The following is a 27,731-nucleotide window of genomic DNA, read 5'->3' on the forward strand; positions in this document are numbered from 1 at the left end:
GCCGAATTGTTAATTTTCTATGTATTTCTGAAGGAATTAGCTAGATGCATTTATACATGAGCATAACACAGACACTTGCATATATACACACACACACACACACACACACACACAGAGTTATATTCCATATGCTTAGAGAATAATTATAAAGAATTGCACAGGGGACATTGCATGAGGCTTCGTGTCATATGTCCTTGGATAGGTTATGACCCTGCCTGTGGGGTAATCCCTGAGGGTTCCTTCATCTCAGTGCTTTCCCCTGTGAAATGAGAACACAGTAATAATCATATCTACTTTTCTATTTTTGTGTGGATACAATAATGCTTGGTGTCATTCATAAAAGGAATATTTTCAATGCCCCTTCTGGTCTCAGACATGTGCTGTCTGCCTGTCTCTGTTCCAGGTTGTATGGCTCTCCAGGTGACATTGACCTCTGGCCTGCCCTTATGGTTGAAGACCTGATTCCTGGTACGAGAGTGGGACCAACACTTATGTGCCTGTTTGTTACCCAGTTTCAGCGGCTAAGAGATGGAGATAGGTGAAGGATTATCTGTTATACTTATTAAACATCACAGAAGTTATTTTTGACCTGAAATGTATATGTATAACCTATTGTGATTCACATTTTTTATGATTTAATGCATATTGAGTATAATAAATATCAGACAGCATTTGGTGACAGAACTTTTGTAACCACCATTGTTATCAGATAGCATTTATTTTTGTAAATCTTTGTAAGAAGAGAAGAAACAGAATTTCTCAAAAAGCAATAGAAGTGGGTGATTAAGAGATTGACAGCTAGATGGACTACGTTGTGCTTGAATCTGAGTCTCACTACTCACAGCTGTTTAACTTTGGACATGTATCACTTGGAACCAGGTTCCTCATCTGTAAAGTGTGAATAACAATTATACCTATTCCATAAGATGTCTGCAACCTTCAGTGATGTTGAGAAGGAAGGAATTGAGAGCAGCCTTGAGATTCCCTCCCTTCATTCTCATGGAGGAAGACCTGCTGACCCTAGACCAGATCTCCCTGTAAAATTACATTATGAGGGCATTTACGAGTGGAAAGATAGCTGGGAACTCTTCTCTAAAATTTCTTGGTTTATCTAAATTGTTCATTGTAAATAAATTTAATCATGAAATAATGGGAAACAGCGGGCTGGAGAATGTAAGTTAGTCATGTAATCTCTTCACTGTTCCAAAACTAACCATGAATAAAAACCAGGAAACACAAACCTAAGCACCCTCTCCTGAGTGGACATGTGCTCTTCTATTGCTTGGGATCCAGTATGTTCCAGGGCATGGTATCTTCTGAATCATTAGTAAAGCTTAGTATTGAGTAAGATCTAGGAATCTTGTAAATCTGTTTGACAATATAACCTTTTGTAGTATTGCAGAGATAATGTATATAAGACTTGAAACAAAGCCCAGAGCTGTATTTTTAATTAAAATTACAATAAAAATTATTCTTTAAATTTCCTTTCAAATCTCTTCCACTTACAAATTATAGAGAAAGTAGCAAAGGATTTAATTCCCTTTATTGCACATTGGTAACAATTAATAGTATATTTCCTTAAAATCATTTTTAACATTGAATTTCTTGACCCACACAATTGGGTTAATATGCTCAATTGGCAATAGTTTAAGAATATACGTAGTCAAAGACTGAAAATAATTGAAAAAGCTTCAGTTTGGGGGGTAAGCCGTCTTCTCCATATATATTAGTTTGCTAGGCTATTGTAACAAAGTCACATAGCCTGGATAGCTTAAACAACGAAATTTTTTATTCTCGCAATTCTGGAGGTTAGATGCTGATCAAGGCATCAGCAGAGTTGTTCCTACTGGGGTGTCTCTTCCAGCCTGTAGATAACATCTTCTCCCTGGGTCTTCACTTGGTCATCCCTCTGTATCTATGTCCACATTTCTTTTTCTTATAAGGACACCAGTCATACTGGGTTAGGGCTCACTCATATGATCTATTTTTACCTGAAATACCTATGTAAAGGCCCTATCTCCAAATAGAGTCACCTTCGAAGGTACTGGGGCATAAGACTTTAACATATACATTTTAGGGGTACACAGCTCAGTCCATAACATCAAGAGAGTGGTAAGAAGTCTTTTTGCTTACCATCTTAATTTCCTGTTCTATACCCAGTATGAAAAAGTGCTTGGCATATGGTATTCAAATATTTACTGAATGATTAAACCCAAGGATTGACTTTACTGAATTAACCCAAAGATTGACTTTAATCTTTTATTTAAAATTGATCATATCCTTTCATTTAAAATTGAATGTGCTTATTCTAGTTAATCGATAGATACAACCAAATAGTATATGTTAATTATCAAAAGTGATACTCTCTTTGTAGGCAAACATGTTAATATTACCTTGCTCAGACAATTTCTAAGGTTAGTTCATGGAATTTAAATGTAGCAATAGGGCTAGGTGCAGTGGCTCACAACTGTAATCCCAACACTTTGGGAGGCCGAGGTGGGCAGATTACTTGAGGCCAGGAGTTTGAGACTGGTCTGGCTAACATGGCAAATCCCTGTCTCTACTAACGATATAAAAATGAGCCAGGCATGGTGATGGGAGCCTGTAATCCCAGCTACTTGGGAGGCTGAGGCAGGAGAGTTGCTTGAACTCTGGAGGTGGAGGCTGCAGTGAGCCAAGATCCTGCCACTGCACTCCAGCCTGGGGTACAGAGTGAGTGAGACTCCATCTCAAAATACATAAATACATAAATAAATAAATAAATAAATTTTAAAAATGTAATAATGGACTTTTCTTTTTTGGGGGAAAACCTTAGAAAACTTTCCTTTGAATCCTTTCGTAAAGCTTGAGGTAGAAAGTGATGACAGTTTGGAAGCATGGGATTTAAGAATGTTGTAAGAATGTTGTAAATATTGGAGGGAATTAAAAGGATACTCAGTTGGAGAACAAGCATAATCCTTTCAGTATGCGCCTTTTATGTTGAGCTCTTCTTGGTGCATTGTGGCTGTTTGACATGCAGTTGAGTTCTCAGGCCACAGACCCGCGACAATGCTTTTTTTGTTGACTATCAGGTTCTGGTATGAAAATCCTGGAGTATTTACCCCGGCACAACTCACTCAGCTGAAGCAGGCGTCCCTGGGCCGAGTGCTTTGTGACAATGGTGACAGCATTCAGCAAGTGCAGGCTGATGTCTTTGTAAAGGCAGAATACCCACAGGATTACCTGAGCTGCAGCGAGATCCCAAAGGTGGACCTGCGAGTGTGGCAAGACTGCTGTGCAGGTCAGTAATAATGCAATGAGTGGATTGATGTGCATGTTCATCTAGATTGATGTGCATGTTCATGCGCTTGAATTGTTTTCAGTGTCAAAGATGTGATTTAAACAAAGATACACAAAAAGCCAACAACACAGAACTTTCCTTTTGGAAATCTGATGGATGATGAAGGGGTGGACACCAGGAAAAACAGAGGCTCCCAACCTGCCCATCCTCTTCCATTCCACATTAACCTTGTTAGAATGGGGACACTTGTTGTCAAAACTGGCCTCTGCCTTCTTACTGCATTTCAGATTTCTGCACCAAAGATCAAATGCCAATTGCTTGGTACTGACTATATCTACTTCTTGGTGTTCATCTAACAAGAGAGAAATGAAAGTTGATAGTAACTTGGCTAACTTAGACTATTCATTCTTTATAAGATGTGGCAGTAGTGCTCATTGGAAGTACAAGGAAATTTTGATAGAGTCAGGAAAAATCTTTCCCTAATGGCACAACAGAATTGGTGGTATCTACAACATCACTGTTTATGAACCAAACTTTCCCTAAGGTGCTTCTATAAGCGTCCGTTTTGTTCTCACAATATCCCTTTAGAAATGTGGATTTCTTTCTCCTTTGATGAAAGTATGGCTCAAAAATATTAGACGACTTTCTCAAAGTCCAAATATGAGTAAGTGGTGGAGCCAGGGCCAGAGAAAAGATGTATCATTTGTTGAAACCTAGAGGTGAACTGAGGACTTGACGGTTCTCCAGCAGAATATGCTGACGTCTTCACAGGTAAGACGTCACAGGTGTTTGTTACATGGAGGATACTTGCGGCTCCTCTGGACGCCAACGACACAAGTGCCACCACAGCTTCATACCTGCTCCATGTAGTGGCCATGGGCCTGGGAGTTCTGATGTTCTCTAGGACTGAAATGATCATTCTCAGTACCTAAGTAGTACTAGAGATTTGTGGTCAGGGGAGGAAATTGAAAGCCACTGCTAGAAGCGTGATAGAACACTGGTTGCGTGCGATGGCTCAAGCCTGTAATCCTAGCACTTTGGGAAGCCAAAGTGGGTGGATTGCTTGAGGACACGCTTGGCCAACATAGCGAAACCCTGTCTCCACTAAAAATACGAAAATTAGCCAGGCGTGGTGGTGGGCACCTGTAATCCCAGCTACTTGGGAGGCTGAGGCAGGAGAATCACTTGAACCCTGGAAGCAGAGGTTGTGGTGAGTCCAGATCGTGCCTCCAGCCTGGGTAACAGAGCCAGTCTCAATGACACCTGAGTCAAGGTTGTCTTTTTCACTGTGGTGGTGCTTTATTGGACACAGCAAAAAGGAATGTAGTACTGCAGTGAGGGCGGCATTCTTTCCTTTACCTCAAGTTCTTGGTAATTAGATCCAGGAATAATGAAATAGTCCCCCCTCTTCAGAATGTTGGGGGAACAGGGAACAGTATACAAACCATATTAATGGCAACTACTAACACTCCTTTGCTTCTTCTCCAATGTCCCTGGGATGAGACATAGGGCCTGGTGAGCAGAGGGAGAGATAGATGGCATGGCAGGGTGTGGGCTGTGATGACCAGAGTGGTGCCCTGCAAGGAAGCAATGGCTCCGTGTAGAGGCCAGGGCTGGGTGCCCCTTATACTGACGCATACCATTTCTAGCTTTTCTCACCTCTGGCCATGTGATAGGTGATTCATGGAAACACTTAGCTCGTATAATTGTCCTGAGTCTTTCAAGGTGGGTGTTGTTATCCCTGATTTACATATGAGGAAAATAAGGCTCCTGGAAACTAAATACATTTTCTAAGGTCCCACAGCTGACCTGAAGGACTCGGCTCTTTCCTCTGTGCCCACCGCCACCTGGTAGCACCTGTAGGGTAGGTGCATGGCACAGAGACAGCAAGCAGGCCCCCACCAAGGGCAGTTCCTCTGCTGCCCTCCCCCCATTGCCATTGTTCCACATTGAAGACTCGGAGGAAGAGGGCTCCTCTGGTTACTTAAATGGTAATGCGTCTGCTGTGGGCAACGTTTGTTATGGAAAATGCAATGCAAGGATGTAACAGACCAGGAGTGGGTTGGGGTTTTGAGTTTGTGCAGTGTTCTTATCAAGATCTGTGGTCCCAATGAATAATAACACTCTTTCTCTGTGAGTGCCTTTAAAAAATCTCTGGAAATGAATAAGCCAGTAGTAAACATCTACTACTTAATTGGAAACAAAAATACAGTTTTTTTTTTTAATGACACTATAAAAATGCTCAGAAGTCATGTCAGTAGCAAAATTACCTAAGGATATGAATATGCCTTATGTAGTTCCAACCATAATGTAATGTTTGTAATGAGAACCATTACAAATGGATACACATGTATTTTTCTATGTACTTTTTGACTAACAAGCATGGATTTTTCAGAAAAATTAAAAGACAGTTTAAAATGAGTGGCTTAAAAAAAGGTGTTTAGTAACTGCTCAAAAGTGGACCACTTTCTTATGGGATGGGCTTCTTACACTTCCCAATTAACAGAAACATTGCTCTACGTAGATTAGGGGCCTGCTGAATCACTCAGATCTCTGAGGAACTAGTTTCTAGGCTGTGGCTCCGTAGTTTCAGATAGGGTATACATTTTAATGGCTTGAGTTAATTAAGGCAGTTGAGAATTGCTGGTTTTACTCCACTGAGTCCATCCCTGAGACCTGAAGTTGTGAATTTCCCAGACAGAGAAGGTGTGTTAAAAGACCTAGAAACTATGTCACTACTCAATACACTTGTCTTTGTTGTGTGTTCATTCATGTTGTATTAATAGATTTCTTCCCTCTCCTTTGCTAATCTCATTCTCAGATTAAAATAAACGATGGCGCTTAAATGATTGATTGATTGATTAATTGATTGATTGATTTTGAAACAGTCTCTCTCTGTTGCCTAGGCTGGAGTGCATTGGTGCGTTCTCAGCTCACTGCAACTTCTGCCTCCCAGGTTCCAAGTGATTCTCCAGCCTCAGCCTCCCGAGTAGCTGGGATTACAGGCCCACACAACTACACCTGGCTAATTTTTGTATTTTTAGTAGAGACACAGTTTCACCACGTTGGCCAGGCTGGTCTTGAACTCCCGATCTCAAGTGATCCACCCACCTCAGCCTCCCAAATTGCTGTGATTACAGGCATGAGCCACCACGCCCAGCGGATTTAGTTGTTTTAACTAGCATTATCCTAGAGTAAAATAGAGACCTTCGTTTGGGATGTAAAGGGCCACTCCAAGCAGTCCTAGTGGTTCATTTTGTTAGAATGAAATGTATGATTAAATTAACCCTCAGCTCTTTATGTTGCTTTTATAGAATAATTTTATTTTCAACAGGGCTATTTTTTTTTCATTTTTGTTTCCCATGAATAATAGCCTACTGGTTAATACTGATATCAGCATCTTCCAAATTTAACTACATTTTTTAAAAATCCTGGAGAAACTCTTCTCCTAAATTCCTAAACACATTGAAATGGACTCTGAGTCTGTTTAAACAGTGATAATTAAATACAATCAAGATTTACATCATTATATCTTGTTATTCTTTGAAGGTAGAAGGCATGAGATCTAAATAATGCAGCTGGGATTTGTGTCACTTAGCTGTAAGACTATGGGTTTGTATGGGTTATCAAACTGGAAAAAGTTGGGGTGTTAAGGATTTGGTTTGCATTTTTCATGTCATTTATTATGTTCAATGAAGAAGTTTGTTATCCACTGTTTTTGTTTTATTTTGTTTTATTTTGAGGTGGAGTTTTGCCCTTGTTGCCCAGCCTAGAGTGCAATGGTGTGATCTCAGCTAACCGCAACCTCTGCCTCCTGGGTTCAAATGATTCTCCTGCCTCAGCCTCCCGAGTAGCTGGGATTACAGGCATGCACTGTCAGGCCTGGCTAATTTTTGTATTTTTAGTAGAGACAAGGTTTCTCCGTGTTGGTCAGGCTGGTCTCGAACTCCCGACTTCAGGTGATCCGTCCCTCTCAGCCTCCCAGAATGCTGAGATTACAGGCATGAGCCACTGCACCTGGCCCTACCCACAGTTTTTAACCCATGAATTTCAGTTTCTCTTCACAGAAACTAGAGACCATTCTAAAACAGCATGGTGTTTTTGTTTTCCTTTTTGCGCTTAACTACTTCCATATCATGCGTTTTTTTAATAAATTTCCTCAAGTCATTCTATGTATTTCTTATATAAGTAATTCCTTTAAAATATTGCTTAGTGTTTAATGGATAAGATTGTATATACCAACATTTATGCAGCCATACTTTGCATATCAGGACTTATATTTCCATAGGCTAGGTTCTTATAGAATTCCCAAAGTAAAGTTGCTGAGGTGCAGGATATAGGCTTTTTAATGAAAAAAAGGTGTTGTCATATTTATTTCTAAAAAGATAAACATTATGATTCCACAATTATATTAATACCCACTTTATTTCCCGACCAGCAATTGGTAATATAGTGCTCAGTTTTTTGATAGTGCAGTGAGTAAAAACTTAATTATCTCAAGCTCATTTTAATTTTCATTTCTCTGTTAGTATGTTTAAACAGCTGTTTCCATGGTTTTTGGTTTTGGGGATTGGCTGTGTGCATTGTGTGTTCATGGTCTTTGTCCTTTAATCAATCTGTATGAGCTCTCTGCCAATGCTATCTGTTAACAACGGTGAGGGTGAACATCCCAGGCTTACCACTAAATTGAAACGGTTTCATCATTTACCCAGCAGCAACGTACTTGCTTCCTTTTATGTGAATTTCTTTCTTTCTTTTTTTTTTTTTTAGACGGAGTCTTGCTCTGTCACCAGGCTGGAGTGCAGTGGCGCGATCCCGGCTCATTGCAGCCTCCACCTCCCGGGTTCAGGTGATTCCCCTGCCTCAGCCTCCAGAGTAGCTGGGACTATAGGCGCCCACCACCACACCTGGCTAATTTTTGTACTTTTAGTAGAGACGGGGTTTCACCATGTTGACCAGGATGGTCTTGAACTCCTGACCTCCCACAGTGCTGGGCTTACAGGTGTAGGCCACCACGCCTGGCTTATTTGAATTTTTTTATGCTTAAGTAGATTTCTTTCAGTCCCTTGGTCCTCTCTGTAGCAAAGTAGCTGCTGCATTTCATCTGTGCTTCTCCTTCTCCCTGTGTAGTGCCTACCATGAGGTCCTAGTGTACAGAGGGCTTCATTAATGTGGGGACTTTCTTTAATTTACTTACTTCATTTACTGTTATTTAGAGCTTCCCTTTTCAAATTAGCCTTATTTATTTTTCCCATTATTTGCATATGCATTATTTACATAATACATAAAATGTATCATCTATGTCTGTATACAAGTATAGGTGTGTACACATACAGATGTGTACATTGTTAAAAACCTTAGACAAATTGAATTTCACAGACTTTAATTGACAAAGGGCAGCCTCCTGAGCCAGAGCAGGCTCAGAGAGACTCCAGCACAGCCACGTGGTGGACGAAGATTTATGGATAGAAAAAGAGAAACGATGTACGGAAAACAGAAGTGAGGTTCAGGAACAGCCAAATTGGTCACAGTTCGGGTTTTGCCTTATTTTAGAACCCAATTTGAACAGTTGGCTGCCTTTGATTGGCCAACTGATTATGAGGCTCAGCTGGCACAAGAGTTGATTACAGTCTGTTTGCACTTCCAGTCAGGTTCACTACGCCCAGACATCTTTAGGCCAAACTTAAAATTTGTAAGGAGGCAGCTTTGGGCTAAACTTAATTTAGCAATTTCTCTCTTCTGGTCATCCTCTCAACTTTGGGAGATAGACCAAAACTTCAGGAATTAATATCACTCTATCATCATCCTAAACGTTAAGTAATTTTGTGTGTGCGTGAGGGTTAGAGTAGGGGCAATCTTCTTTTGTTGGAATCTGCTGTTTACAGGGGGGGAAAATAGTCATTTTAGGACCTATCTCCTTTCTTAAAGTTTCAGTTTGGTTATGTTGCATTTAGCATAAGTGCCTCCATTTTGTTTTTGTCTGGTTTGTTGGAGCCTAGTGCAGGAGCCCAGTCCAAAACAATGACCTCCCATAATTTTGTTTAAAGCCTCCTCTCCCTTTTTGGTAAGGTTCTCACATAGGTGAGTGTGTGAACAATACTTAGGGCCTGATCACCACTCTCGTTACCATCATTTTGGGTTTTCTGTCTCAGCATATCATTCATAGGCTACGATGTTCTCATGGTCACATGTTCCTTTGAGTTTTGTCATTCCAGTTGAAGAAAGGCCGTTTGACATTCTACAGATGGCTGCATGCTAACGCTTAAAATGTTTGAGAGAATACAATGCAGCAGGGAGACTGCTGTTATGATTATCAGGAGGATAATACCAAGAGCTTGGAGTATGCTCCTTACCTGGGGTCCTGTAAACCAAACCAACCAAATAAAATCAAATAGGTCAAAGAATGTGCTAGGTAAAGAATCTACTCACTTTAACCAAGCAGCCTGCTCATTAATTCCTTACAACTGAATCTCTATAATATCTGATGTGATGTATTTCTTCATGGGTAACAAGAAGTGCCAACAACCGCACAGACACTTCTCTGTTTATCACTAAGTAATCTAGAGCAATTTTATTATTTAGCACAACTTTCACAGGAGCATTTAAAGTCTGTTGTATAACCGGCTGGGCACGGTGGCTCAATCCTGTAATCCCAGCACTTTGGGAGGCCAAGGCGGGCAGATCACTTGAGGCCAGGAGTTCCAGGAAAGGCTGGCCAACACAGTAAAACCCCATCTCTACTAAAAATACAAAAATAGCTGGGTGTGGTGGTGGGTGCCTGTAATCCCAGCTATTCGGGAGGCTGAGGCAAGAGAATTGTTTGAACCTGGGAGGCAGAGCTTTCAGTGAGCCGAGATCGTGCCACTGCACTCCAGCCTGGGCTACAGAGCAAGATTTCATCTCTAAAATAAAATAAAGAAAAAAAATAAAGTCTATTGTATAACATAGCATTTACAGTATTATCTGCTGTAAGAGCCTATCATGAGGGATAAATTTCTAATCATTGCTTCATTTATTCCAAACCATGGAAAAAGAAACCTAACAAAAGATGCCCATTAGGAAGAGTGAAGGCTTCCTATTAATTTTCTCCATAACCTGTGGCAGCAATGTTCTCTTTAACCTATGATGTAGCTTAAGAGGAGGGTATCAATGTTCTGTTTCTGACTGATTATGAGACAACAAATGTACCATGAACATTTCTCACTTACACTGGCCCTTCATCTTCCATCTATCAAAGCATAAAGTTGTCTGTGTATAAGGCTGGCTTCAATATTTTTCACAAAATTAAAGTATACCCCATGAGTCCACACAACAGTCTCCTTTTTCACTTTTGTTGTTCATAGAAGTATAAACAATGAAAAAAATAGAAAGATAAGAGTCTTATGATAGCAGATAAGTCTTGATTCTCGATCTGGTGAAAAAGCTACCCATATCAATGGTGTCATCTTCTTCTGGGGAGAACTTTTCCTGGTTAGCTTTACCTTAAAGTTTCCAGTGGGAATACATTTGGAAGAGTGTGGAGGGGACCTTCTGAATTGTGAGGTCATGAACCCAAGGTTTAAGGTCTCAAAGTTTTGCTACAATGTGATGGCAGAGGCCAATGCTGATGTTGTTCTCAGAAGATTCAGTCTTCAGGTTCTAGGTTGTGAAGGGGTTGATTGTCCTCAGTAAGATCACCATATAAAGCTTTCTTTACCTTGTGAAAATACACCTTGACATAGTGCATCAAGTCTTTGCTGCATTTAGTTATGTCAGAGTTTATTAGTGGAAGGTGTATGAGACTGTATTATTAGGGGGAGAGGCCTTTCAATGATATAATAAAGGTGTCAACTTACGTTTTACACCAGAAGTGGGACTGATTGTCATTAATCTACAATATCTTTGACCAAAACAATTCAGTCAATTCAGTTAGCTTTGCCCAGTACTATAGTATCTATAATACCTTGCTTAACTGTTTTATAAGTTGTCCAGTGAAATAAGTATTCTATCTCTGGCTATTTCTCCAGGAATAGTCTTTTAGCTACTGTTATAACCTCAGCCCTTGTGCATGGGAAAGCTTTCATACAATCAGAAAACATGCACTGAAAATGTCTTCCCCCAGGTACTAAAGGAGGAGACCACCCCTCATATTATCTTCTGCCCAATTTCTGCCTCCATAGAAAGAAGAAGCAAAAACTAAAAGGCAGAAATGAAATCCACAGGTAGACAGCCTGGCGCAACACCCTGGGCCTGGTAGTTAAAGATCGACCCCTGACCTAATTGGCTATGTTATCTATGAATTACAGACATTGTATGGAAAAGCACTGTGAAAATCCCTTTCCTGTTCCATTCTAATTACTGGTGCATGCAGCCGCCAGTCACATACTCCCTGCTTGCTCAATTAATCACAACCTCTCATGTGGACCCCTAGAGTTGTAAGCCCTTAAGAGGGACAGGAATTGCTCATTCGGAGAGCTCTGTTTCCGAGACTTGAGTCTTGCTAAAGCTCCCAGCCGAATAAAGCCCTTCCTTCTTTAACTTGGTGTCTGAGGGATTTTGTCTGTGACTTGTCCTGCTACAGTACCTTCGCTAATGTCTTCCCCCAGGTACCTTCCCTAATGTCTTCCCCCATATGCCATTTAGCCATGTGGCACCCAGGAGGACTATGAAGGGCAGTGCCTGTCTAAGTCCTGAATTTCCATGCCTGATGCAGAAGTCAGGACAGAAAACAGCTGTGAGGAGGATGACTGGAGGATACAACCCCTTCCAGAGAAGCCAGGAGGCAAAACTGGGCCAGGGAAGAAGGGGCCATGTTGGGCTTGATCCTGGCTTGTAGGTGCTGTTCTAGGAACTGAGAATTTATCCCCAGACCTCACCATGGCCATCTGTCCAGATCACCGAATCCAGACTCTCAAAACCAAACCATAAGCTCACAGTCAAATCAAACAAGTACCTACTTATATTTAACTGACAATTTTGAAACCAATCGTATTTTGCCAACAATTTAAAAACAGTTTTATTTACCAAATCTTATCACATACACTTAACATATATAGTAGACATATGAACACAGACAGAAACAGATCTTCTGGCTTTCATAAAGCTAGCTTATAAATAATTTTTACTTTCTCTCTTTAGACTGTCCCTCTTTCAATCACATGCTTCGTTGCCCTAAGCAACCTCCAGCCAGGCAACCCCAAATCTGTACTTCTAAAGGGCCAACTCCCAGGCCAAACAAGAAAATCTGTATTTCGACAGCACAGAGCTAAGACTTTAGGCCTAAATATTGTATCATCAGCTCAAACCAAGGAAAAAACAGTAAAAGTAAAAGTTCAGTTAAGACAAGATAGTATGTAAAGCACTTTAAAAAATGTTTGACTTGTCATGTAAATTGAAAACAATGGCAAGAGTTTCTAACGTACACAGGCAGATATCCTTAAAATGCAAATTTCCTTTATAAATGTAGATTTCTTTTACAAAAAGGTTTAAAGATAGCCAATTAAATTTCAGAAAGGCATATTTTAGTTCCATGGGTGTTCTTTTTAACTTAGCTACTATTTCTTAGCTAAAATTACTGAGTTCAGCATGGAGTCCATTAAGGAATAGGGCAAAGAAAGCATTTTCCATGACTGGATTCAGCATGGATTGCTGTGAGAAAGAAGACAGTCTACTTTACCGAAGGTCTTATCTTTTGTAAACACTTTGGGATACCTTTCTTTTTGCCTTTGGGGAAGAATAATAACTAAACCAAAAGGTTAACAGATATTTTCTTTTCAATTAGTCACTTAAACTTTTTATTTTCCATGTATAAAAAGTCTTTTAAAGAAAGTAAAAATAATAAAATCTTTTTAGAAGCTTCTGCCTATCAATAGGCATCCCTAAATGAGACTAATTCAAGAATTCTCCTTTTCTTTTTCTTTTCTTTTTTTTTTTTTTTTTGAGATGGAATCTCACTGTGTTGCCCAGGCTGGAGTGCAGTGGCAAGATCCTGGGGTTCAAGTAATTCTCCTATCTCAGCCTCCCAAGTAGCTGGGACTACAGGTGCCCACTGTCATGCCTGTCTAATTTTTGTATTTTTAGCAGAGATGGGGGTTTCACCATGTTGGCCAGGCTGGTCTCGAACTCCTGACCTTAAGTGATCCACCTGCGTTGGCCTCCCAAAGTGCTGAGATTACAGGCGTGAGCCACCGCACCTGGCTAGGAATTCTCATTTTCAGATTCACTGCTTAAAGTGTGGTGTTATTCATTTGGAACATTCCATTCTAATTTTAAATTACCTTTAGTTAGATTTTACCACTTCTATAAGTGTTTGCTGCTTCCAGAGTTGATATTTATACATGCAAATGTAGGCATAGCTGGAAGGTGGATTATTCAGTTCTTTAGAAACTAAGGATCTCCTTTTTAGCTTACATCTTGGCTTTGGCTATCAGATCTCCTTAATCAACTTAGTCAATGATTTTTTTTCCTACCTAAGCACACAAAAAAATAAAAGTGCTAGGAAGCGGTAGAACACAAAAATCCTTGTGAATTTCCAAAAGCTGAAATTTACACCTTCTGCAATATTTCCATTTATTATCAGTTTCTGTCAGACATAAGAGGCCTCTACCGGATCCAAGCAAGTTAATATCAGATTCAATGTGATTCTGCATCAGTCCAGTTTCTGTTGTGTTTTCTGAACGCAGTTCAGATAAAAAATTTGCTCAAACAAACTCAGAGAGGTAAAAACAAATCTGTGGAGCTTTGGAATCTGAGAGAGAATTTACCAGGATCCCCAGCTGTTGTGAGAGAGCAGTGACCACAGTGGGCCTGGCAGGGACCTCACTTGGTCACTTGTTGCTCCTGGGCGTCAGGGGAAGTGCTACTTCAGGTCCCACTTCTGACACCATCTGTTAATTAGGAAGACTCCTGAGCCAGAGTAGGCTCAGAGACTCCAGCACAGTCATGTGGTGGAAGATTTATGGACAGAAAAAGAGAACTGATGTACAGAAAACAGAAGTGAGGTACAGAAACAGCCAGATTGGTTCCAGACCAGCGTTTGCATTATTGAACACAATTAGAACAGTTGGCTGCCTTTGATTGGCCAAAACTTAGTGATTGACACAAGTGTAAACTACAGTCTGTTTACACATCCAGTTAGGTTACAGTTCACTATGTCTGGAAAAACCTTTAGGCTGAACTTAAAATATGTAAGGAGGTAGCTTTGGGCTAAACTTAATTTAACAACATGTGTATGTATGTGTGTATATAACTGTACATGGATAGGTGTGTGCATGCATGAGTGTGTATACATATGGGTGTGTGCATGTGTAGTTGTGTACATATATACATGTGTATGCATAAGCATGTACATGTAGATGTATATATAGTATAGGCATGTATAGCTATGTGTATGTATGATATATACATATTTAAGTATGCATATGTACATGTATAGTCATATGCATGAATAGGTATTATATGTATAAGCATGTATGAGTGTGTATATGTAGATGTGTGTACATGTATTAGTGGGCACATGTATATTTGTAAACATGTATGGGTATGTTTATATGTGTACACAAAAGTATATACATGAATGGTTGTGTACATGCATGTATAGATATATACATGTTCAGGTTACACAAGAGTAAGTGTACACATGTATAGGTGTGTGCATATATAGGTGGAAAATGCTTGCCTTTACTACTCATTGCTTTTTTTTTTTTCTTTTCTCTTTTCCTAAAGTGGTCTATCAAGTAAAGCTTTCAAATTGAGTACTTGTGTAAAGTATTCTGCAAATAATATTTTATGCTCAAGTATCTTTTTCCTGCTGAACAGTGAAGAACATCTTACTTGCACAGGATTCCTGGACTGTGATCTTTTCTACTCTTTGCCAGTGTTCCTTCCCTGATTTCTAGCTTCTTATATTGCAATTGGAAGGATAGGTGCGATAGGTGCCAGTCTGGATTTTTTCCCTTGCTTAAATAGGTGTCTCTAATTCTTTTTTAATGGGATTCTGTAAGATCTTTTGTTCAGAATTAGAGCAGAATATGCTTAGATGTAACTTTCCTTATCAATCCAGTGTCAAACTTAGGGAACAATTTCAATTCACAGATTTGCATATTTCTTCAACAAGCATATATTTCCTTAATTACTGTATATCTCTATGTATCCTCCAAATAGTTTTTTTCCTTCTGAAACATTCTTTATTTGAGCGTTAGGTCTACCCTCCAAGTCTCTTTTCTTTTCCTTCATATTACTCTCTTTTATATTTTTGCTAAATGCTCTGACATATTTTTTGCACATGATCACTTATATCAAATTCACCAATCAGTCTCAACAGAGATCAACCTCCTTTTAAATTTATCTATTTAACTTCTTATTTCCAACATCATCTGTTTAAGTTTTAGGGCATCATTTGCAGCATCAGAAATGCCTAACTGCTTGTATTATTAATATTTATTATTGTTACTATTTTAAACAGATGTTCTTTTGTCATCTCCGTCCCTTGGGTCATGTTTTCACTGAGAAAGTGGCTCCTCTCTCTGATGACTGTTCAGGACCCTTTCATGGACAATGACTTTTTTATCTTGGCTCCAGTTGTCAAGGTTATCTCCATGGCAGAAACCTAGCAGAAGGAGACAGGTTCATTGGGCTGGGCTATGACATCAGCCTCCCCTAGGCTAGAGCAGGAAGACAACCCATTTATTCAGTTCATTCTTGACCCTCTGAGAAGTGGAGACACGCTGCATGCTCTGAGGGCAGAAGCTCTCGGAGCAACCCCAGAAATCTGAACATGAAGTCCTTTCAGAGGTGAGCTGCTCTGAGTTCTCAGTTGGGGAGAGCTGGGCGTGGCTCCCCCAGGGCTGTGGCCTTCAGGAGGATTGTGTGCTGCATTCTTCCCCAGGGCTTCCCTCTCCTCTCAAGCACACTGTGGCCTCTATGTCCCTATGCCACTTGCCCAGGGGAGGCCTGTCCCCTTGGGTTGTGGGGGAGGGGAAGAAGACCATCTTTGGGGTGCTCATCTTCAGAGCACCATGCTCCCAAATCGTTGTGAGCTCAGGGTCTGCATGCTGCAATGAGCATCCTGTGATGAGGACCTCATGTAAGGGCCAAGGGAGACTCTTCCTCTTGTCTTTGGTTGAGGTGCATGCTGACCAAGGCCTGAGCTCTTTGGGGAGAGCACAGGCATGTGAGCTTTCCTGTCTGACAGCATTATCCAGCATATCTGGTTGTTCAAGGTCACAGAAGATCCTGTTTAATCATTTTTTTCACACTATTGTGGGAGCTAGGAATGTACCGACACAAGGTCTGAGTAAACCAGTTTTGATCTGAAGCTAAGGGGTGACCTAGAATTCAGTTCTAAAATACTGATTTCTTTGAAGACGAAAAAGCTCTTAGAAGGATCCTCAGGATTATCGTAAGTGAAAAGCAAAACTGGTACTACCTGTTTACTGTTTCATCTGGCCCCCTCCTGTCTTTTAGCCTGGGAAGAGAGAAGATGAAATCCCATGGGCTCTGAGCCCACATCGTCTGAGCAATCTATTTCATTTAAAAATAATTCATTAGGTTTCATTTTTAATCTTATATTAAGATGAAACTTATCATAACAGGTTTCCATTTGGTCATTTTCACCTTATGGAGAAACGTGGGATAATTCTAATTCTCCTTACATTACGTTTTTCCTTTGAAGATGACTTTCTTTTCTATAATGACTTTTTTCTTTTGCACTAAACAGACACCATTCACCGTAAACTCCCTAGTTTCTTCATGCTGCATGATTTAGAGTTGCTTCATTATTCTGATTTTGCTAATCTGTTTTTCTTTCAGAACATTATAGTTCATTAAGGTCTTTATTAAAGTGTGATCCCCAGAAGTAAGCATAGCTTTAAAGGTATGTTGTGGATATTGACAGAATTGTCCAATCTGACATATTTCTTTCCTACTCAAAAATAAACCTACAAGCCCTCCATGAGGAAAAAATAAAAATCATGTGGTTAATCTCCAAAAAAGTCAGGGATTTTTTCTTCCCTAGGCATCCTATTTGTTCCACTCTGGGGTTGCCAACTTTTTGCTTTTACCTTGTGGGTTAATTTCTCTGCCCATGTTATTTTGATACATAGATTTATACTCTCCATTGTGTGTGTATACTGACTCCGGTTTTGTCAATATGAGCAAGTTGCATCTAAGTATGTGTGAAAAAATATGTGCAAATGCATCCGAAGAAGCCACATCAGATACTATCCGCTCAGATGACCTCCTTTAGGGACCACTTCTTGATATTCTCTGTAGAATCATTTATCTTTGGCCACCCAGCATTTTACTGGAAGTCATTCCGGGAATGCTGTGTTTGCACAGGGACTGCTATCAGTAGTACCAGAGAATGTAGAAACATGGCAGAGGCAAGCCAGGAATTCTGTGCTGCTTCTGTGTATACTCTTGCCTCAGGTGAATGGATGTCTTTGGTACAAGATATGTAGGAGAAAACCAGTATACTTACAACTTAGCTCATTAATACAGCACTCTGGAAGGATTAATACTGGTAAGGATAATGAGACTATATTCTGATTCAAATAATGGGATATTCTGGCGAAAGATTATGTTGCTTGTTGTCCATGAGGAGGGCTTTTTATTTTTCTAGGTACATGAGAAAATGCTATTCCACTGACAGTGTCCAAATTATGGCAAAACAACTTACAAGTTGACTCAGAGCTTATATAAACAGTAGGGTGGTTTGGGGGATAATTATCAGATGAATCAGCTGCTTCATTGGAGTTATTGTTCTTTTACCCAGCAGAAACATAGTAATTCAGTGCTGTAGGTAAGGCCTAAGAAACAGTAAGTGCCCACTGAAAATATTAAGAAAAGATGAGGAACCAAGAGAGCTCCTACAGATCCATAGCTGGTGAAGTTATAAGCAGCAAGTGTTCAAAATGTTTTTTGATTTGATTTGCTTTTAAGGAAAAGGGAAACCTCATAAGACAAATGCTAAATTCGTAGTTATCAAAAGATCACACTAACCAAGATTGATAAATGAATGAATATAATGATAAAGCCAAGAATCTTATTTTACCAGCATAAAAGATAAAGCAAAAATTTTCATATTTTCTTTGAGATTTAATATTTTATATCACTTAACATACTTTATAGAACGTTTCACATTATATTCCTAGGTTGTTTTCTTTCCTTAGCTATCTTAGGGACAGATTTTCTTTTTTTTTTTTTAATTCTTTTTTTGAGATAGAGTTTCACTCTTATCACCCAGGCTGGAGCGCAATGGCAGTCTCGGCTCACTGTAACCTCCGCCTCCCAGGTTCAAGTGATTCTCCTGCCTCAGCCTCCTGAGTAGCTGGGATTACAGGCACCCGCCACCACACCCAGTTAATTTTTGTATTTTTAGTAGAGACAGGGTTTCACCATGTTGGCCAAGCTGTTCTCAAACTCCCGTCCTCAGATGATTCGCCACCTCGGCCTCTCAAAGTGCTGGGATTACAGGCGTGGGCCACCGCGCCCAGCCAGTTATAGATTTTTGAAGCTGGAGGTGACCTAAGAGATTATTTGACTAAGAAACAAAATTAAAAACCCAACACTTATCTTAAGATTAGGAAGCAAAAGTTGGAAAGGTTTAAGTAATTTGCCCTCAGTTATTTATTAGCAGACCTAGGGATAGAGCTCAGACTCCCCATTGCCAAGTCCATTTGTTTTCCGCACTCCACCAAGTCACCTCATCGCTAGTTTTCCTTTTGTTATACCTTCTATGATTTTCTCCAAATCTCTTTCGCCAGTAGTAAATACAGGAACTCTTCTTTAGCTGGGTGGCCTTCTTTTTTAGAATCCTGTGCTAAAAAATTGAAAATGCAACAATCTTGATATTTTAACATCGAATTAAACTAATTTTCAGTATCAGCTAATCAATAGATCAAGAGTCTTTGCATAATACTGTAGGCATTACAGATGCAATTAAATAATATTCTCAAGTTCTTATTACCAATCTACTAATTTCAGCAAACTCTGCAATTGACACATTTGTTCGTGTCATAAATCAGTCAAAACTCTACTGATAAAACTGACTTTGCACAAAATAGAAAGCATTCTCTTCAACATGGAACAGAAAATGATTTACCCTCATTTATTTTAGAAATTAAAAACTTACATCTAAGGCGGGTGGGATATTTCCTAAGACAAGATAAGTGATGTACTAAGATTTCATGCCACTCAAATAAAACTTCCTTCAAGTAAAACAATTTCACAAAGAGTCAACAGATGTATATTTTCTACTGGGATTTATTGAACCATCTGGTCTTGTAATTTCCAGCTTCATACTTCACATTAAGTTCTGTCTTTAAAGCATCAAGTAATTGTAAATACAGTATGTTTTATGTACAAATGTAAATATATTTAGGTTTGCTCATGACTTTCTTTCAAATAAATTGTGCTTATGTTTGTAAACTAATTAAACTTTAATTTCTTTCATAAGAGACTAATTTTATTACCATCATATTTCATGATGCTGTGGTTGTTTCATGCTGAACCTACACAATGCCTTCTAAGTATTACTAAAGAAGTAAGATTTCAACAACTCCTATAAAGCTTTAATGAAGCAATTACATTGCAACAGTGATCTCAGGTTTGTCTTTGAAAGTTTTCGCTATTTTTAATAGAACACCATAAGGACATCTCCCACTCTTCTTGGGTCTGTTAGTACCTAATATCTTACATGCAAAACTTGTGGAAATCAAGGTGAGAACACTACAATTGGAAACGGGGCAAATAAGTAGCCCTGAAATGATACAAAACAGGATGAGTGTTCAGTGATATACAATATTAATCAAACTCTACTGATGATGTTGACTTTACATAGAGTACAAAGCATTCCCTTGAAAATAACCCTCTCATAAGTTCTAAGAATAAGTTATCTTCCAAATACAGCATTTTGCATTTATTTACAGTCTATTATATCATAGAAGAAAGAAAAATCTTTCTGTACCAGGATTAGGCAATTCATTAGCAGGGCTTCACCAAGTTGCTTAAGAAAATGGTTTCTTAATACTAGAAGTTTATTTTATCATCAGATAAGTAGGGCCTCTCGGTATTTTTCCATCAGATATGTTCCTCTTAGTATTTTCCCATTAGAAATGTGCCTTTTAGTAAATATGAGAACTGTCTTGTAGCTGATGACCTTCCTTTGTAGAATCTTATGCTAATCAATTACAAATGCAAGAATCTTGACATTTTAACATCAATTTAAGCTAATTTTTCATATCAGCTAATCAATAGGATCAAGAGTGTTCGCATAATACTTTAGGCATTGCAGGTGCAATTAAACAACATTCACAAGTCCTTGTTACCAATCTACTTATTTCAGCAAATTTTGTAATTGTCCATTTGTTTGTGCCATAATCAAGGAAATCAAAATTCTACTGATAAAATTGACTTAGCATAAGCATGATGATAAATGATAAAAATTAGAAAATTTGGAAATCCTCATTACATTTGTAATTACTAATATTGTTAAAGTATGACATTGATAATTAATGAAATTTAGTTTCAAATATGTTCCCATAAAATGCAAAATATTTGGTAAACAGGATATATGCTCTGCAGATCACTAGGGAAAACCAACAATGTGCAGTCTAAAGGAAACATTGAAGAACAAAAATCTTAAAATCTTCATAAGACCCAAATGTGCCTGAAGTTTCAGTGCCTTAAGAGAATTGCTGGAAGTCGAAGACTGCTTTATGTATCTGAAAAGCAGATTTTAACTGTATACCATTAACAAGGGCCATACATAAGTAAAATATTGAACATGGTCAAATATAAAAGCATACATCAAAGTTAAGTCAGGCACACAGAAACGGGAGTGGCAATAACAATACACAGTTGAATGTAAGAAAAGCATTAACTGAAAAAAGAAGTTTTTCTCAATCTCAATTTTGAAATAGCTTAGCATCCATTCAGCACAGCTTAATAGAATTGTGTTTGAATATTATTAATGAGATCAATTTGTGAAAGATGTATTTAACTTTGTCCCTATAAGCTAAAATTAACTTTATCTTCAAATATTCATAAGGATTTTCAAATATTGATTATATGCTAGGTCACTAGAAACACTAAATTTCCCAAAAGCAAACTTCATTATCTTTTACCACAATGCAACTAATCTAAAATAATCAAGTTTAAAAGAAAATAGCTACTTAGAATTTTATTAGTCATTAGACCAAATAAATATTTTATCAGTAAGGCAACAAAATTTAAGTTGAATATCTAAAAATACTAATGACATCATTATTATCAAAATTTATGGGTAACAGAGGTAAATACAGAAACAAACTTGTAGTTTTATTAAAAATGAAATAATAAAAATAAATTAACAAAACACACAGCTAAAGATGGTAGAGAAAAGACAGCTAAATAAATATGAATGTTCTGAGAAAGCCTGAATGAAGATATAAGCGGAAGTGATGAATAAATCTAATAGCTGGCTTAAAAAATAAAAGAGGCAGAAGTAATAACTATAAGAAATTATATATTCATCTAATATCTAATATGTATTATATAGGTATAATATATATAGTACATAGTAACATACACAATAACACAATAATAACATATTTTTTCCAATAATGATAAAGAGAGAAAAACGAAATTGAAAATTAGAAGAAGTTTGTCACCATTTTCTTTCTTAGAGTCCTGAGATATAGGAATGCTTTTTAATTGTATACTTCTTTGTACCATTGTACTCAATAGGCAATCTTCAGCCCTCACTCCCCTCCTACTCTCCTACCTTTCAGAGTCTCCAGCATGTTATTCCACTCTGTCCATCCATGTGTACCCATTGTTAGCTCCCACTCATAAGTGAGAACATGTGCTACTTGCTTTTATGTTTCTGAGTTATTTCACTTAGGATAATGGCCTCCAGTTCCCTCCACGTTGCTGCAAAAGACATGATTTCACTCTTTTTATGACTATTAGTCCATTGTATTAGTCCATTTTCACACTGTTATAGATGTACTACCTGAGATTGGGTAATTTACAAATAAATGAGGGTTTTTGACTGACAGTTCCACATGGCTGGGGAGACCTCAGGAACCTCACTATCATGGTGGAAGGCAAAGGAGAAGAAGGCACATTCTTCAGAAGGTGGCAGGAGAAAGGGAGAGTGAAGGGGAAGTGTCTCACTTTTAAACCATCAGATCTCATGAGAACCCCCTCAGTATCATGAGAACAGCATGGGGGAACCGCCCCCATGGTCCAATCACCTCCCATCAGGTGCCTCCCTGGACATGTGCGACTTAACAATTCGAGATGAGATTTGAATGGGGACACAGAGCCAAACCATATCATCCATGGTGAATATATACCACCTTTTTTAATCCATTGATGGACTTTTAGGTTGATCTCATATTTTTCTTCTTTTGAGTAGAGCTGTGATAAACATATGAGTGCAGGTGCCTTTTTGAAATAATGATTTCTTTTCCTTTGGGTAAATACCCAGTAGTGCGATTGCTGGATCAAAAGGTAGTTCTATTTTTAGCTTTTTACAAGATTTCCATACTACAGTGAATTTTTTAATGGTGAGAACTATCTCCCTGATTCATGAGAGCAAGTTGAGTGCAGTGTGCAGTAGATAGTTGTTGAGATGACCACACACTAAGGTAACCCTGAGGAGTCACACCCTCATGTCATCCCTTTTTTTAGTGAGAGCAGAACCTGTGACCTGCTTCTAACCAGTAGAATACAGCAAAGGTGATGAGGTGTCCCTCCTACGATGAAGCTACCTCATATTAGACTCTGTCTTAGTAGACAGAGGGAGAAAGATTCCCCTGCTGATTGTGAGAAAGCAAACCACTATGTTGTGGAGATAACATTTTCTGATTTTTATTTCTTATGGAGAGGGCCTCATGGAAGGGAACTGTGGGTGGCCTCCAGGTGGCCTTCAGTAACACAACCACGAGGAAGTGAGTTCTGCCAACACAGATTCTGCCTCAGATGAGATGAGAATGTAGCCCCACTAACCTCTTGATTGGAGCCTCATGAGACTGAGCAAAGGACCTGCTAATCTGTGCCTGGACTCCTGAATTCTGGCCACGGAAGGTGTGATGTGCTGCGTGTGGTAGTTTGCTTGGGATTCTGTAACAAAGCATCACAAACGGGACAGCAAAACGTGTCTCCCCATTCCAGAGGCAGAAAGTCTAAGATCAAGTGCTGGCAGGGCTGGTTGCAACTGAGGCTGTGTGGGAGAATGCATTCCATGCCCCTCCCCCTACTTTTCGTGGTTTGCCAGAATTTCAACATACGAATTTTGAGGGAATACGCAGCAATCCATAAAAATGCGTTTGTATCATTTTAAGCCATTGCGTTTGTAGTAACCTGTTACACTGTGATAGATTCCTAAAACAATTGTAATAAGAAAGTGAAATACCAGTAAGAGTATGAAGAAATATTAATGGGTTGCTACTGGAACCCTCTCACTTCAAAACAATTGTGGGAATAGTTCAGTTCAGTATTGATTCTAATTGAGGTGAAACATCATCTAAGGATATGATGTATTAATATACTCAGTTATTTTATGAGAATTAGAAGCCATTTTGCTATTAATATATGAATTATTAAGAAATTATTTTGGGAAGTTAGCGAGGGTAAAAGTTCTCCGTGGAATTTTCCTTTAATAAAAAGCAGCCCCAAATCATTTCTTCTCTAACAAAAAGCAGTCTTAAAGGTCAGGCTGCAAGCATAGATATGCGTATGTAAATACATGCTGCTAAGAGCCAAGTCCATCCAACATGGCAGTTCCTGATCCCTTTTTCTTGTCACCACATGTGCGGGTGTCATGGTGGCCGCCAGGTAGAAGCTGCATTTGCGACTGGGTGCGGTGGCTCACGCATGTAATCCCAGCATTTTGGGAGGCCGAGGTGGGCGGATCAGCTGAGTTCGAGACCAGCTTGGTCAACATAGTGAAACCCTGTCTCTACTAATAATACAAAAATTAGCTGGGTAGTGCACACCTGTAATTCCAGCTATGCTGGAGGCTGGGGCAGGAGAATCACTTGAACCCGGGAGGCGGAGGTTGCAGTTAGCTGAGATTGCACCATTGCACTGTAGCCTGGGCGACAAGAGTGAAACTCCCTCTCAAAAAAGAAGAAGAAGAAGTTGCATTTGCATAATAAAAGACTAGGGTGGGAGGGCTGGTCTTTTCCTAGGGTGGGAGGACTAGTCTTTTCCTAGGCTATGTAAATGACATACCTGATCAGACCAATCCCCTGGACCCTATGTAAATCAATCACTGCCTCCTCAAGCCTATGTACAAAATTGATTGCATTAGGTCCCAAACCAGAGACCCTCTCTTGGGCGAACAGCTTTCCCAGAATGAGGAAGCTTTTTCTCTTTCTCTTCTTTTTGGTCTATTAAACTTTATTCCTCTAAACCTACTCCTCGTGTGTGTCTGTGTCCTGAATTTTTTCTCGGTATGAGATAAAGAACCAGGGCGTATACCCCAGACAACGGAGATGTTTCATATGCAATATGAATGCACTCATTCTCAAAGCGTCCCGCAAATTTATTGTCAGTTTTGTAAATTTGCTCTCAGTTATTTGTACTTTTTCCCTTTTTGCAAGCAAATAAGAGGTGCTGAAAGTGTTGAAAATGAAAATCAGAAAAATTTTTGCCAATTTAAAAAAATCAATTTTGACGTATTTTTAATCTATGGAGTGCAGCATTGGGATACTAGTGTTCCACAGTTGCATAGTTTTGATCAGTTCATGGAAAGACACATGATTGCCTGAGCTACTATAGCTCAGTCTCCCAAACTTGACCTTGTTTATTCACCATGGACTGTCAATCCACTCCAATAAACTGCAATATTCAGACACATTCCTAAAGCAACCTGTTGTCTTGAGAATTTTCTAATTTTATTAAAGCATTTACTGGGCACATGCCACAAGCAGGTGCTGAGGATTAACCGGTAGGTAGGACAAGGCCCTTCTCTTCTGCTCTTCTCAGAGAATGAGAGGAGTGAGACCCATTGTATCCAGAGAGTGTTGAGAGAGTACAATGAGTTTACATCCAACTTGCTCTTGGCAGTTGAGAAAGGCTTCCTGGAGAAGGCTGACATGACATCTATGGCATTTGTCAGTCAAGTGAGACCAAATGAAGTTGGAGCAGGATAACTGGCTGTGGATTGTGCATTAGGGAGAAATGAGACTGCAGAGGCAAGAAGGTGCTACATAGGGAAGGACCTTGTTTCATTCACTAAGAATCTAGGTCACCATTCACAAAGCAAAGGCAAGAGCAGGGTTGGGGTGGGGGCAACCAAGGCTGCCCTGAATGGGAAGATTCACACACACACACACACACACACACACACCATTATGCCCCTTGAACACGAGTTATCTGGCTGCATCTTCATCCACATCTATTGCTGTCTTCAAAAACCCTATCTGCTATCGCCCCCATGTCATACATAGACCAGAAATTTAAGCTGAGCTAAATTTAAGTCATTTCCTTTAACTTTCCACCCTCCCTCCATCCATTCATTCAGTTAACAAATAATGACCCTATTATTTGCAAGTTGCATAAGCCAGAAATCTAGGAGTTAACCTTCTTCTGTTTTCCTCGTTCTGTGCTGTGGCATTATGACTTTTGAGTCTGACTGTCTGGGTTTAAACCCTGTCTCTTCTGTTGAAAAGCTGTAGGACTTTGTACAAGATAATATAATCTGGATTTAAACCCTGTCTCTTCGGTTGAAAAGCTGTAGGACTTCGTATGAGATAATATAATCTTTCTGTGCCTTAATTTCCTCAGGTTAACAATAGGGAAGATAATATTGAGTATGGGTTATTGTAAAGTTTCAAATAAATAACTCATGTAAAGCCTAAGAACAGAGCTTCAACACATGTAGGTATATATACACAAACACATGGATATATATGTATGCATATGTATATATTTATATAAGATAAATATGCATAGGGATAAAATCAAAGCATCTACTATACTAACATTGAATTTAAATGTAATGTTGTTTACTTAACAGCCAAATATTCAGCAATCAAGGACACTCTGCTTCTTTGGCAGTATCTAGGAATAAATAATGAAGTGAATTAAAAGAAATGATGTCAGAACTACAACATTTTAGCTGTCACATTACAAGAAAGCTGCCACATCACTGCAGTCTTGTGGGTTGTTTCTGTTCAGGTGTACTCATCTCTGTATACCTGTGATTTTATATATACGATTCCTTGCTTTGGGGTTCTATTTATACGACCTTGAAAAATCTATTGGTGCTTTAAAGTAAATAAATTCTAAAGCTTTATCTTTCTACAAAATAATGAAAGACCATAGATGATGAGAGTTTATCTGCAGAGCCTTTTCTCTACATTTTTCCTTTTTATATGAGAATTGGAAAGAAAGATATTTGGCTTAGCTGGAGATGCTGCATTGTAGTGGGGAGAATACTTGCAACCTATTGAAAATCAGGAACCATGGCTTATCCATTTTTATTTTCTCTACAGTGCCTAGCCTAATACCTTAATTCAGTAAGAACTCCATAAATATTTATTGACAAAAGCTGTGTGCTATTCAGAAATAGAAAGACTGAGTTTCATTTTGTGATTGAAGTTTACTTTCTTTAGTTGTATTCTTCTTAAAAATTTCTATGTATTTTTTTTTTTTACCCAGAACTGTGAATATTTATGGGTTATTAATTATCAGTAAAGTACTAAGTTGAGGTAACAGCATAACAGTAGGGGAAAATAAGCACCTGTGGGTCCCTTAGTATAATGTACAGCTTTATCTAGAATGTTTTGACTTCATCATTATAAAAGTAGTAATAGGTCGGGCGCGGTGGCTCATGCCTATAATCCCAGCACTTTGGGAGGCTGAGGCATGAGCCACTGCACTTGGCCTCCAGAAACTTTTTATCCAATTATGGTAATATACAACAATATGATAATTAACTTATAAACCTTATAAGAAGGCTTGGATTTTCTTCAGTGAACTGTGTTTGGATTTTATAAATACTTTTTAAATTGAAAACAAGGACAAAAGAAAACAAAAGGTAGAAGTACAAATCAAAAAAGAAAACAAGTAACAATCATAACCAGTTTTCTAGACATGTCACTGTTGTCATTTTGGGATATTTCCATTTTAGTTTATTTCTGGTATGTTTTAATATCAGTGAGTTCATATGTATAAGTTTTACTCTTATTTTGTTTAGTGTTATAGCATTTGCAGCTTGTTGTGTCATTTTAAAAATCATCCTACATTTCATATTCATGTTTGCTTGATAATCTTTCATGTCATATCCCTCTTGAATTTAATTTATGTATGATAAGGTGAAGATGTAAGTTGTTTTCACTTTCTCTTCTTTTAGGAATAACTTGCTAGTTGCCCAGAACAAAAGTACTCTCTCTCTATTTTCCAATTTGTGCTGCCTAATATAATGTGTTAAATTTGATTGCATGGTAAGATGCTCTGGGGTTGTTATCCTGCTTTA

At 38.8% G+C, this 27,731-nt stretch overlaps 1 protein-coding gene across 9 annotated transcripts in view; it reads left to right on the forward strand.

Annotated features, from left to right (window-relative positions):
* The window catches only part of LOC105495658 (peroxidasin like), a 507,670-nt gene that overhangs the window by 445,675 nt on the left and 34,264 nt on the right, over positions 1 to 27,731 (forward strand). For 7 of the 9 annotated variants that reach the window (XM_071068255.1, XM_071068250.1, XM_071068251.1 and 4 more), the window contains 2 exons: positions 404 to 538; positions 3,072 to 3,280. The exons of 1 other annotated variant lie outside the window; for it this stretch is intronic. In XM_071068255.1, coding sequence (XP_070924356.1) covers positions 404 to 538; positions 3,072 to 3,280 — 344 coding nt within the window. Of the gene's footprint in view, positions 1 to 403; positions 539 to 3,071; positions 3,281 to 27,731 lie in introns of those variants that run through there. One more of the 9 variants, XR_011607033.1, reaches the window with a different exon arrangement.

The sequence above is a fragment of the Macaca nemestrina genome, chromosome 8, assembly GCF_043159975.1.
Source record: "Macaca nemestrina isolate mMacNem1 chromosome 8, mMacNem.hap1, whole genome shotgun sequence".
In the NCBI taxonomy this organism is placed as follows: Eukaryota; Metazoa; Chordata; class Mammalia; order Primates; family Cercopithecidae; genus Macaca; species Macaca nemestrina.